This window comes from Eptesicus fuscus, chromosome 13 (genome assembly GCF_027574615.1).
Source record: "Eptesicus fuscus isolate TK198812 chromosome 13, DD_ASM_mEF_20220401, whole genome shotgun sequence".
NCBI lineage: Eukaryota > Metazoa > Chordata > Mammalia > Chiroptera > Vespertilionidae > Eptesicus > Eptesicus fuscus.
The window spans coordinates 67,280,954-67,294,513 of NC_072485.1; the positions used below are offsets into that span (position 1 = coordinate 67,280,954).

Consider the following 13,560-nt stretch of genomic DNA (forward strand, 5'->3'; position numbering starts at 1 on the left):
AGACTGACCAACCTCAGAGGGAAGGCGGGGCTGGGGGGGGGCGGGGTAAGAGCAACCAAAGGACTTGTATGCATGCATAAAAGCATAACCCATGGACACAAGACAGTAGGGGGTTGGGCATGTGCTGGGGGTGGGAAGGGCTGGGGAGGTCAATGGGGGAAAAGGAGACATGTAATACTTTAAACAATAAAGACTTTTTTAAAAGGTGTAAAAACTTACGTTTCCTTTAATGAAAACTATTACTTTATTTAGGGTAAGATATTAAAACATGGCAAGTTTGAATATGGTGATGTGTTTCTGGATTAAACAGCCAACACTAGCATAAAAGTTCATTATGATGGCTCTTTGGAATTTAAGTTGTTACTGGTGTAGATCTTAAAACAATGGTAGGGAAGGTCTTTGATTTATTTTGAATGGTAGAAATATTTGTAGTGTAAGAATCCCCTGAGGTTCTTGGCAATTGCAGGGATAGCAATGAAGGTATTAAAGTATGAGCATTACAAGTTTGGTGTGAGAGGATTGGAGGAATTTGTTGTAATGGTTGCAGTTGGTAAGGGAACTAACTGGCAAAGTCTTGGAAAAGTAGCATTAAATTGGATAACTTAGAAACAATAAAAATCTAGAATGATGACATCATTGTTTATGTTTATATAACAACTAGAAGCCCGGTGCACAGGTGTTTGGGTGTACAGGTGTTCGGCCGACTGGCCCTGCTTACAGGCCCTCCTCCCCCCCCCCCCCCCGCCCATTGGGACAGGGCTGGCCAGGGGGAGGGGCCTCGGGCGGTTGGCTGGCCGCCCCATCCCCTGGTTGAACTGGTCGAGGGGCAATTTGCATATTAGCCCTTTATTATATATATCAATCATTTGTTAGAGTTTTAAGAGGCAAAACTTTGTTTTGGTCAGGGGGCCTATCTCAAGAACACCAGAATTAAGCACAAGAGACACATTCAAAGACCAACATTTTAGTCCGTAGCTTAGGCCTTGGAAATCAAGTGCTTCTGTTCTAATGTCTACTGAAAGAAAACTTTTAAACTATCATTGTACTGTTGAGAGTCCTGAATCTTATAATTAATAATTCTTTGTTTATTTTATGGACATTTAAAAAACCCTTTGTTAAAAGTATTAAAATTTCTTTAGAAACTCTGCCTTTTAAGTTCTTCTGAGAATTCTCATGCTAGAGAAAGAATAAGTAACACTCAATTTCTTAATTAAAACCTAGGATGTTCTAATCAGAATGGCAGCTTTAGTTTGGGATCTAAATATAATGGGAGGAGTGACCATGGTGAGGGAGGACCTGGGAACCCTGGTAAATTGAATGGATGTCATGAAAGGAAGTAGATTCCCCCACCCCCCACTTTCCCAGGAAGTAGTTGAGATCTTTAAAGGAAACAAAACTTCCTCTAGAGAGCAACATGAATGCATAATAGTAGTTTTATTTTATCTAATGCAGCTCAAAGAAAATGAACGGCACCCTGGACCACCCAGACCAACCGGATCTTGATGCTATCAAGATGTTTGTGGGCCAGGTTCCGAGGACCTGGTCTGAGAAGGACTTGAGGGAACTCTTTGAACAGTATGGTGCTGTCTATGAAATCAACGTTCTAAGAGATAGGAGCCAAAACCCTCCTCAGAGCAAAGGTGAAGATTTGGGTTTTATGTGCAATTTTTTGTCATGTACATACTGTCTGATTGTCAGAATGTTCCTATGGTCATATTGGGAGGGGGAATATGTTCTTTTATAGTCCCTATATATTCCAGGCCAAACTCATTTAATGACTTAAAAATAAAAAATTAAAGTGACTTCATGAGGTTGATTTGTAATTTGGATCTTGGGTAGTCCATTTAGTAAACTAATCACATAAGGTTTTCTTTAGTGTTTTGGCTGTGGTAAGCTAATTCTAATGGGAGGGGAAGGCCATGGAAAGAAAAAGACCGTCCCTGAACTCATGGATTTCTGTTAATGTATATAAAGGTTTTGCAGGATGGCTTAGCACCTAGGAGAGCCTTTTTTGTAGGTAACCTGTTTGCTGTAGCTTATAAAATGAACAAGAGAAGAAAGGTTGAACTGCTTCCAGATATATCCCACAGAGTGGAAGCGTCACAGGACTGATGGTGATAAGGCATAATCTTTGCCCCTACACACAGAGACGTACTCTTATTTTTCCAAGTGACCGACTCAGAGTAATTTTCAGTGAAAGCTGTTCTACAGTGCAATATCAACAAGTATGATTGTCATGTTTGAAAAGCAGTTTAATAACAGGATCTAGAAGCAGAGGGATTAATTTTTATTTTTGGCATAGTTAACAAAAATACAAAGTATTGTAGTTTCAGCTCTGGCTGGGTAGCTCAGTTGGTTAGAGTGTCATCCCAATATGCCAAGGTTGCAGGTTTGATCCTCTTTCAGGGCACATACAGGAATCAACCAATGAATGCATAAATAAGTGGAACAACAAATTGATGTGGTCTTCTCCCCCCCACCTGCTTCCCCTCTTTTTCTAAAGTCTTGTATTTTCTGAAAATGACTGGCAATATAATGTGCAGTAATTTAAATCTTAATTGCAGAATGATTTTTAAAGACATCTGTATTGTGTCTCTTGGACTATGGACCTAAGATTTACAAAATATACCTCCTTCCTCCTATCCCCAGCAAAGATACAAAGCACAAAACTTACAGATCTCAGTCAGCACCATGTGCTGCTAGAAACTTAATATTTGATGGGAACTCAGAGTCCCCCAGAAAAGATAACTAAGAAATTTTATAATTTAAAATGATAATTATGTTTGAGGCATATGATAGAAATTGGCTACAATGTAAGGAGTGGTTTATTCTAAAAGAGAAAGTTTCTGAAAGATGAAGAACTTCTGATAGATCAGGGGTCCTCAAACTTTTTAAACAGGGGGCCAGTTCACTGTCCCTCAGACCGTTGGAGGGCCGGACTATAGTTTAAAAAAAAATCTATGAACAAATTCCTATGCACACTGCACATATCTCAGTTTGAAGTAAAAAAACAAAACGGCAAAAACACCTGCATGTGGCCCGTGGGCCTTAGTTTGAGGACGCCTGTGATAGACGAAGAGCCACAAGTGTTCAAGGCCCCTTTTGTCTTGTTTGTAGTTGAGTCCTCTTGCTCAGCACACTGCATGATGCTCCAAATAGGGTGGGTTGAATGGCTTGGTACTGTGACCTTTGTAAGGGAAGTCATCTTTCCCGGAGATGTTATAGGAGCAGCTAAAGAAGAATTTTAATATAACTAAGAGACTATAACAATAAAGAGAATGCATAGAAAAAAATGTTTGTTTTTTTTCCTGCTAGGTTTTCCCTCTCTCTCTCTCTCTCTCTCTCTCTAATTTTAATAAACATTACCTTTTCTTTTTAAGTTCTAATACAGGGTGGAGCCAAAGTAGATTTACAGTTTGTTTGGGGAATAATGCAATAAATACTAATGATGCAAGAATAAACTCTGTTTTGCATACTCACAACTGTAAACCTACTTTTGCCCCAACCCTGAAAGTCCAGGGAGTACTGAGTGCTCTAGGAATTCTCTACTTTCAAAGGACTGGTTTGATTTGTGAAATCGTCTTTATTGCAGGGTGCTGTTTTGTTACGTTTTACACCCGCAAAGCTGCATTAGAAGCACAGAATGCTCTTCACAATATGAAGGTCCTCCCAGGGGTAAGAAAGCTCCTACTAAGTGGAACTGTGGTGGTATTGACACATGGAACATACTTATATGTATTAGATACACATTGAAAACCACTTTGGGGAAAGGGTGACTTTCACAGGAATGGATGTAAAGGGAACTTTTAAAGATTATAGGCTGAAAGTAGTTCTTTCTCAGCCAAGAGGATTTTTACTTCTTGATTCAGAGTTCTATCCATTCTGATATTTTGTGGGGCAAAGGTCATGAAGCAGGTGTGAGTTCAAGAGAACTCTTACAGGCTCTAGTTTTGGTATTTCTTTAGAGTCCTCATTTATATTTCTGCTTCAGTGTGTACAGTGGTAATATTCACATGTTCTCCTTTTCAGATGCATCATCCTATACAGATGAAACCTGCCGACAGTGAGAAGAGCAATGGTAAGCAAGCATGTAGGCCCTTCCCTTATCAGGTTTTTTTCTAGTTTGCTGTTCTCTTGGCATCTGATTGCATTGTGCTCTGAGTAATTTTTTTGAGGTAGAAGTGACATATAGCATTATGTTAATTTCAAGTGTACAGCATAATGTTTTGATAAATATTGTGAAATGATCACCACAATAAGGCTAGTTAAAATCTTTTACCATACATGGTCACAAAAATTTTTTCTTGTGATGAGAACTTTTAAGATCTACTCTCTCAGCACCTTTCAAATATGCAGTGTAGCATTATTAACTAGTCTCCATGCTGCAGCCTACATCCTCGTGACTTACTTATTTTATAACTGGAAGTTTGTACCCTTTGGGCCCCTTCACTGGCAACCATCAATCTGTTTTCTGTAGGAGTTTGGGGTTGTTTTTGTGTGTTTTTTTTAAGATTCCTCATAGAAGAAAGATCATACTGTATTTGTCTTCTCCTGTTTGACTTACTTCACTTAGCATAACGCCCCAAGTTCATCCATGTTGTCACAAATGGCAAAACATTATTCCTTTTTATGACTGAATAATATTTCTCTGTGTGTGTGTTTGTGTGTGCATGTGCCATGCACACACATTTATCACTGTACACTTTAGTTGTTTCTGTATCTTGGCTGTTGTAAATAGTGCTATAATGGATATAGGTATGCATGTATATTTTTGAATTAGTGATTTCATTTTTGTCAGATAAATACCCATAAGTCGAATTGCTGGATCATATGGTAGTTCTAGTTTTAATTTTTTGAGGAGCTGCCATACTGTTTTCTATAATGGTTTCACTAATTTACATTCCCACCAACAGTGCACAGGGTTCTTTTTTCTCCGAATTCTTGCCAATATTTGTTCCTTTCTTGGCTTTGTTTGTTTGTTTTTGTTAATTCTTACCGCAGGATATTTTTCCCATTGATATTTCTTTAGAGTGCTAGGGAAGGGGGGGGGGAGGGGGGCGGCGAACATGAGTGTGAGAGAGACACATCTAGTGGTTGCCTCACACACACATCCCTACCGGAGCCGGGGATAAAACCTGCAATCTAGGTACATGCCCTTGAACCCGCGGCCTTCCGGTTTGCAGAACAACACTCTAACCACTTAGCCATGCCAGTCAGGACCCTTTCTTGGCTTTGTGATAATAGCCATTCTAATGGGTGTGAAGTGATACCTCACACCCATTAAAATGGTTTTTATTTGCAGTTTTCTGATGACTAGTAATGTTGACCATCATTTTATGTGTCTGTTGTCCATATGTATGTATTTTTTGGAAAATGTCTATTCAAATCCTCTGCCTGTTTTTTAATCACATGTTTTTTTCTTTTTTTTGCCTTTAAGTTGTATAAGTTCTTTATATTTTTTGAATAGTAACCCCTATCAGATATATGATTTGCAAATATTTTCTCCCATTTTATAGGTTGCTTTTTCATTTAGTTGATGATTTCCCTTGCTGTGCAGAAGCTTTTTAGTTTGTAGTCCCGCTTATTTATTTTTGCTTTAGTTGCCTTTACTTTTGGAATCAGATCCAAAAAAGTCATTGCCAAAACTGATGTCAAGAAACTTACCAAGTATGGTTTTCTTCTAGGAGTTTTATGTTTTCGGGTCTTTTATATTCAAGTCTAATCCATTTTAGTTAATTTTTTAAAAATATATTTTTATTAATTTTAGAGAGGGAGGGAGAGGGAGAGAGAGCTAGAAATGTCAGTGATAAGAGAGAATCATTGATTGGCTGACTCCTGCACGCTCCACACTGGGGATTGATGCTGCAATCCAGGCATGTGCCCTTGACTGGAGTTGAACCCAGGACCCTTCAATCTGCAGGCTGACGCTCTATCCACTGAGCCAAATTTTAGTTAATTTTTGGTGTATTGTATAAGATAGTGGTTCATTGCTCTAATGTCATCCAAATTGTCTGTTTTTTTCTTTAAAATAAGTATGGCAAATAACTGAGATAGAGTTGATAGGGAAACATTACAAGAACTTTTTATAGTGAACTGGAATGTCTTTGGCCAATATAATTTCTTATGAGTAGAAGTGAAGAGGGAAAATGAGCAAGTTAGGAAGGAGAATTTAGTCCTCAAAAGGACAGTCAGGCCCTAACCGGTTTGGCTCAGTGGATAGAGCATCTGCCTTCGGACTGAAGGGTCCCAGGTTCGATTCCGGTCAAGGGCATATACCTTGGTTGCGGGCACATCCCCAGTAGCGGGTGTGCAGGAGGCAGCTGATCGATGTTTCTCTCTCATCAATGTTTCTAACTCTCTATCCCCCTCCCTTCCTCTCTGTAAAAAAAACAGTAAAATATATTTTTTAAAAAAGGACAGTCAGAAAAGGAAAGTGGATATAGTTAGACTCTCTGTAAGGTGTGTCCTGTTTCTCTTACCATATTAATTAAATGTGCAAACTCATTTTTTAGCATAGTGTATTGCTACTAAGAGCAAATATTACTGAGTGCTAGGCAAGAGCCTAAGAACTATGCATTTAATACCTACAGCTACCTTTGAGGTAAACCACGTTTCCCTACTAGTCAGGTGAGGAAACAGGCACAGAATGGTTAAGTAACTTTCACAAGCTCATAAAGCTACTTCATTTCCTCTAAGTGCTTTCAATGATAATTTTAAGATACCATTGTTTATAAGAGGAGGTGCTAACTTAATGGGGCGAAAGGTACATCTTATAATCTGTGAAATACGGTATAAATGCACCACAGCCAGGTCTCAAACCCAGAGTCTGTGCTCTACTATCTCTTGAGTGATAATGTTCAAGCCTTCTGTGTTTTACTCTCTTAGCAGTGGAAGACAGGAAGCTGTTTATTGGTATGATTTCCAAGAAGTGCACTGAAAATGACATCCGAGTCATGTTCTCTTCATTTGGACAGATTGAAGAATGTCGGATATTGCGGGGACCTGATGGACTGAGCCGAGGTGGGTATATTTTTAAACTTTAAAGATATTCATCTTGTCCTGGCTGGGTTAGCTCAGTGGATAGCAAGTTGGCCTACGGACTGGAGGGTCCCAAGTTCAATTTGGGGATGTGCGGGAGGCAGCCAATCAATGATTCTCTTCATCATTGATGTTTCTGCCTCTCTCTCCCTCTCTGAAATAAAAAAAAAAAGGATACTCATCTTGCCCTGACGTGGGTAGCTCAGTTGGTAAGAATATTGTCCCGATATGCCAAGATCGCAGGTTTGATCCCCAGTTGGGGTACATACAAGAATCAGCCAACTAATGCATAAATAAGTGGAACAATAAATCCATGTTTCTCTCTCTCTATATATAAAATTTATATGCTTATTTTGAATTTGGAGTTGTTTTTAACCTGACTAGTGGAAACCAGTAATCCCTAGCCAATATGGCTCTGTCATGATGGAGAAGTTGGGCTTGAAGTTGTATGTGTAGGTCCTGTCACAACTCTTCCTTAATTTGATCCCTTTTGTATTCTCCCAATATCCTTAAGAAGTTTATATTCTGTTTTTCAGTGTCATGTATTAAAATTCTCTCTTTTATGCATGGAGAGGTTCTTGATGTTAAAATGGAAACACTTTCTTCACAGGAAGAACTTGAGGCTATGAATCTTCCTTTATCTTTTAAGCACTTTGTTTCTCATTTCTGCTTCCCTGGGTTTTCATTATAGCACTTATCACTCTGGTGTAACATAGTTCTCTCTTCCACTAGGTCATGAAACCCTGAAGGCAGGAACCTTATCTATATGTATTGCTAGCATGGTACTTGCTCATAGTTAAGTGCTCAGTTAATGTCTATAAGTAAGTAAGCGAATGAATGAGTTGTTGACCTTTCTCTTACCAGGTTGTGCATTTGTGACTTTTACAACAAGAGCCATGGCACAGACAGCTATCAAGGCAATGCACCAAGCACAGACCATGGAGGTAGGGAGATGAATGCAAGGGGGAATTCCTTAGCCTGAGAGTGCTAGGACTTTTGGCCTTCCAAGCCCAGCATCATGTACAGCATCTGGTGGTTCTAAAAGCTAAGCAGGCCAAATGCCTTAAAAGTTAAAAACTGATGGTTTCTTTAACATATTGGATGTTATTAAATGAAAGTTAAAATTAACATATTGGAACTAGTTGCCCTTTTAAATTGTCTTTTGCCACTTACATGTATTAGGAAGAGAGTCATTTGGCAGTGAATGAAATTAGAATGCAGCCTGTATGTCACTAGAAAGGGTTTTTCCTTCACCCAGAAGGAGGAATTTGACCCTTTGGTTTTGGTGTTTTCATAGGGTTGCTCATCCCCCATGGTGGTAAAATTTGCTGATACACAGAAGGACAAAGAACAGAAGAGAATGGCCCAGCAGCTCCAGCAGCAGATGCAGCAAATTAGCGCAGCATCTGTGTGGGGAAACCTTGCTGGTCTCAATACTCTTGGACCCCAGTATTTAGCAGTGAGTCTTTGTGGTTTGCTTTCTGCAGACTGTGCAAGCTCCCAGCTGTTTCTTCTTCTGCTATCCCCAGCAAACAGACACAATGGCATTTACAACTTTTAGCGCATTGAAATTTTATGTAAAAATTCAGGCAATGAGGTGTTCTTTAAGTCATGTTATTTTCTCTATCTCTCTGGTCACACATCTTTGGTTATATCTTGAGGTTTTGGTTATATCTTGAGTTAAAGTGAAACCATAATTTTCTGATAAAAAGTGTTTTAGGAACATCTTATGTCCCTACCCTCAAGGAAAAAAATTCTTGAGAGACTCTTAACTATAAAATACATTTTTCTATATTCCTTTCTACCCAGTGTAGAAGGCATCATTAAATACCTTGTTGATTCTCCCTGAAGAGTACAATAAATGTTTCTTTCTGCTGATTGAGAGATCAGGCATGGACATTATGAAATGAGTATTACACTGTATATTTGAGTTTGCTATGTTGTAAATAGATTTCTTTTAATTTGATCTCTTGTTGAGTTTAAGTTATACAGTCCAAAAGAGGGGCAGGCTCCACTTTATTATTAAGATTTACTAGGTCTGCAGTATTACAGGAGAATTGCACTGCTTAAACCTTTAAAGAGATGCAGAAAGGACAACATAATTAAAACTGTGCCATTTGTAAATCAGAATGAAAGGTCATCTGTAAAGCAACCAATGAAGGAAAATAAATGGTGAGACCACTAAATGTATATGAATAGTCAAAAAATATACACATAGGATAATAATAGTCATCCGTTCCTCATCCTTTCAAAGATTATTTTCTATAGAAACAACAAAGACAATGATTTCTGCCCCCCAGTACTGAATTTTGACTAATTTGATGCCCCCTGTCTCCATACTTCTAATATGTTAGAGGAAATCCCAGTTTCTCTGAAGTCCAAAAGTGAAGATGGTTGTTCTATTTCAATAGATCAAATTGTTTCTTACTGCCAGAACATTGCTTAAAAGTTTAGAAAATTCAGAGAAATTTTAGTCTTTTGCCAAAATGGTAATTCTTTGGAAATGATCTCCATGATACACATTTACTTCTTAGAGAGTTTTAGAGCCTTTTTTCAGGGAACAGTCCCCATCTTGTTCTCGTTGCCACATCCAGCAAGTACATGGTGGTTTATGGTGAGAACTGGTCTCTTTAATTTAGGTGTGACCCCCTCCCTAAGAGCTATTCTCATTTAGGGAAGAAATGAAGGGGACAAATACAGTATGCACAGTCCACCAGCTGGGACTGAACACATTGCCCAAGGATTTAAGAAAACAAAAATGAAGGCATGGGTGCTAATGGGCTGTGTAAGTGATAGTGCATCATCATTCATTATGAGTTTTTTTCTGGAATATGTGGATTGAACCTGATCTCTATTGGACCAGAGTGGTGGTTTTTAATTTTTGTGGTGTTGTGGACCCCTTTGAGAACCTGATAAAAATCGTGTACATGTGCATTTTTTTTTTCCTCATGCATTTTTTTTCCCCTCATTCTGTTTCTGGAGGTTTGTAGATCTCCTGAGACCTGTGGATTAAAGGGATCTATGATAGAGAAACCAAGTCAGATGCTGTGGGAATGGACAACAGGTTGAATAAAGGATCTAGAAACAAGAATACCAATTGTTCATAATGAACAATGGTTGCATTTGAATGGAGCAAAGGTTTTCAGCAGGTTGGTTAGATGAAGATTATGTTTTACTAAGATACAAAAGAAGATCAAGGTCATGGGGATCCATATAAGCTCATAGACAGGTCTCTTGTTAAATTTATTATGGACATCCATTGAAAGAATATGTACACTGAACTGATAAGGACTACTTCATCAGTCATTTGGTCATCTGCAACAGTGAAGATCCATTTGGAGGGGAGTAGATAACTGGGCTCGATGGATGTGTAGCATGGGAGAGGTTGATTTAGACATGGGTCTGTTGTGGCTGGTAAAGTGTGACGCTAAGAAATACCATGAAATAGTGAGATTTTATATTTAAAATAGTTGTCTAAATAGAAATTGGGTATCCAGGTGGAAACAATCTGCAAAATAAGATGTGTGGACGTAACTAAGGAGAACTTGGGATAGAGGAAATAGAAATGGCAGGCATCGACCCACAGACACCTCAGTCTATTACAGAGCTGTTTGAGTTGAGCTTAGTTCCCTACTCTACTTCTGTCCTCTGCTGTGCTGCATTCTGTTGCCTAAGCACTTGAGCTTGGCTCAGAACTCAATGAGCATTACTGTCTTCTGGGCCAGGGCTTTAGCTGTGTTGTATTATATTGTGCTGTCATAAGCCTTATGTTTCTGTTGTGTTGGCTTGGGTTCTTGTCTTCAACGTTCTTCTCTCTTGGGGCCTCTGCACTCTCGCTTTGCTGTGCTGTAGAGTTATCCCAGATGCAGAACCAGCCCTCACTCTCACTCTTGTTCTGTTTTTTGGTGTAATGTCTAGCTTTATTTGCAGCTCCTTCAGCAGACTGCCTCCTCTGGGAACCTCAACACCCTGAGCAGCCTCCACCCAATGGGAGGTAAGTGTCTCACTGCTGTGGAGGAGCAGCAGCAGCCAGGCCATCAGACCCAGCTAACAGCAGTCTGAGAGTTTGCACCGTTTGTGCAGAAAAAAATTACTTTCCACTCATGTAAACCTGACATAAAAAGAACATCACAGGATTCAACTGCCTTGTCTCTAGAAGGTGACTCTGTTAGTCATTTATGCCAGATTGTTCTGGAGTTGTCTACTGCTCCCCACTCCTTTAAGTGTCTGTTGAGGAAGAAGATAGAAAAGAGCTGTTAACACCTGCAGACTACCTGAGGCCATTTTGATCAGGAGAAAGTTGCAGGAACCCTTTATTTCCACAATAAAGTGACTTTTTCAGTGACTGAAGAAAAGCCTAAGAAATACTTTAATACAAATGGCTTACCCTGAAATTGCTAGAATCCAGGCAGTTAGTTTACCTCTGTGTCTTATACATGTTACTTCATAGGTGAATTACCATTTTTTTAATTTTATTGATTTTTTTACAGAGAGGAAGAGAGAGGTATAGAGAGTTAGAAACATCGATGAGAGAGAAACATCGATCAGCTGCCTCTTGCACACCCCCTTACTGGGGATGTGCCCGCAACCAAGGTACATGCCCTTAACCGGAATTGAACCTGGGACCCTTGAGTCCGCAGGCCGACTCTCTATCCACTGAGCCAAACCGGTTTTGGCGGTGAATTACCTTTTGTTGCGGTTAACGTGCATGGAAAACTTAATTGACAAATACCTGAGTTTATAACAAAATAGAGCTCCACAGACAAACCTGAGGCAGGGTCCATCAGAATACTTAGTGGGGGTGGGGGACAGGAGCTCCCCCTGCCCCTTTGGCAGTGGGATAAGGCTAGGCAAGTGCATTTGAAATTGGGGTGGTCTTAGGTGAACTGCATTTATCATATGAAAAATTTAATAGTGGTTCACTTTTTTACAAGGACTGAGAAAGTTGCTAGATTGTAAATCTGTGTTGTAGTTTTTATTTTCATTAATTCTTCCCTCCATCCCTCTGCCTTTCCATCATCTACTAAATGGTTTGCAACACATTGTCAGTGCAGTTCAAGTTTCTTCTCCTTTTAATCGTTGCCTAGGTTCTACTTGGAAGTTTTTCCCTCCGTGTTTTTTTCTCTCTTCTGATAACTAATCTGCTATTCAAGTGGTGGTGGTGTTTTTTTATTCTTTGTCCTCTTGCTGTTCTCACATGTATTCTCCCCTGTTGTTCCTTCCTTTCTGGGTCTCTGCTACATTTTCTGCTTGTTCACTTCCATTTCAAAGAGCACATCTCCTGTGAAGTCTGAGTGAGGGGCTCGGATGCAGTCCCATGCTATGCCACAGGTGTGGGCATTGTTGTCCTCTTGGACACCTGAGCCCATGGTAGACCACTGACCAACCCCCTTTGCTGGTTTCCTGATTGCCCATCCTTTTATTAGTACTCACTTGAGGTGGTATGCTATTGGATTAGATAATTCTTCTCTGAGGAAATGATACCAAGTTTCTTAATGAGTTGAGGGGTATTTGAATCTTTTTGGAGCCCTGTAAAGTTGCTTGTAAGGCTTATCTAGAATATTTCCTCTTTGGAACTAGCCTTCCACTGGTATGAGCTGTTCCCGGAGCAGCACTCTGATCTGCTTGCTGATCTCTTGCTTTGGATGTTGCAGGGTTAAATGCAATGCAGTTACAGAATTTGGCTGCCCTAGCTGCTGCTGCTAGCGCTGCTCAGAGCACACCTAGTGGTACCAACGCTCTCACTACATCCAGCAGTCCCCTCAGCGTACTCACCAGTTCAGGTAAGCATGTAGCAGGGGCCAGGGGGCCCTTGTGTGCCTTGGGCAGAATCCCAAGAGAGGGATATGTCATTCTGAGAGCAGTTAATACCCATTTCCAAAGGGGACAGATTATGAACAACAAATTTTCAAATGCCATCTTCTAACTTTAGACATAGCTCATAATTTTTAATTTCTTGTGATCATCATTTGTTTTTATGTCCAGCAGGGACAGTTATCAAAATTAGTAACTGAAAACTTCTTTCTAAGAGAATATTTAAGTAGTATCATTCTTAGGCTTTGGTTCCTGCTGAGAAGGCAAATGTTGGCTTGAGTTTGACTCATGGATTTCTGGTCGCAGGGTCTTCACCAAGCTCCAGCAGTAGCAACTCTGTCAACCCCATCGCCTCCCTTGGAGCCTTGCAGACATTAGCTGGAGCAACGGCAGGCCTCAATGTCAGCTCATTGGCAGGTGAGAGGCAACCCATGGATGGCATCAGGCCTTGCTTTGTGCAGGTAGCACATTATAAACAACCCTGGTAAGGGTACTGTTAGAATGAGTAGCCCAGTGAACCAAAAAATAATTATGAATTGTCCTGGCTGGTGTGGCTCAGTTAGGCATCATCCTGTGCACCTAAAGGTTGCCGGTTCGATCCTCTATCAGGGTTGTGGGCTTAATACCTGTAATGGGCACGTAGGAGGCAGCTGATCAATGTATTGCTCACATCTATGTGAGGATTGAGCCCACAACTCAGGCATGTGC

The 13,560-nt window shown here is 40.0% G+C and overlaps 1 protein-coding gene across 5 annotated transcripts in view; it reads left to right on the plus strand.

The window, feature by feature from the left end:
* Positions 1-13,560, plus strand: part of CELF1 (CUGBP Elav-like family member 1) — a 76,866-nt gene that overhangs the window by 53,889 nt on the left and 9,417 nt on the right. For 4 of the 5 annotated variants that reach the window (XM_028153447.2, XM_028153442.2, XM_028153439.2 and 1 more), the window contains 9 exons: positions 1,453-1,640; positions 3,593-3,675; positions 4,030-4,078; positions 6,886-7,020; positions 7,903-7,982; positions 8,336-8,497; positions 10,957-11,032; positions 12,693-12,821; positions 13,159-13,269. In XM_028153447.2, the coding sequence (XP_028009248.1) occupies positions 1,463-1,640; positions 3,593-3,675; positions 4,030-4,078; positions 6,886-7,020; positions 7,903-7,982; positions 8,336-8,497; positions 10,957-11,032; positions 12,693-12,821; positions 13,159-13,269 (1,003 nt within the window). In that variant the 5' untranslated portion in view covers positions 1,453-1,462. The remainder of the gene's footprint in view (positions 1-1,452; positions 1,641-3,592; positions 3,676-4,029; positions 4,079-6,885; positions 7,021-7,902; positions 7,983-8,335; positions 8,498-10,956; positions 11,033-12,692; positions 12,822-13,158; positions 13,270-13,560) is intronic. The other variant, XM_054725617.1, reaches the window with a different exon arrangement.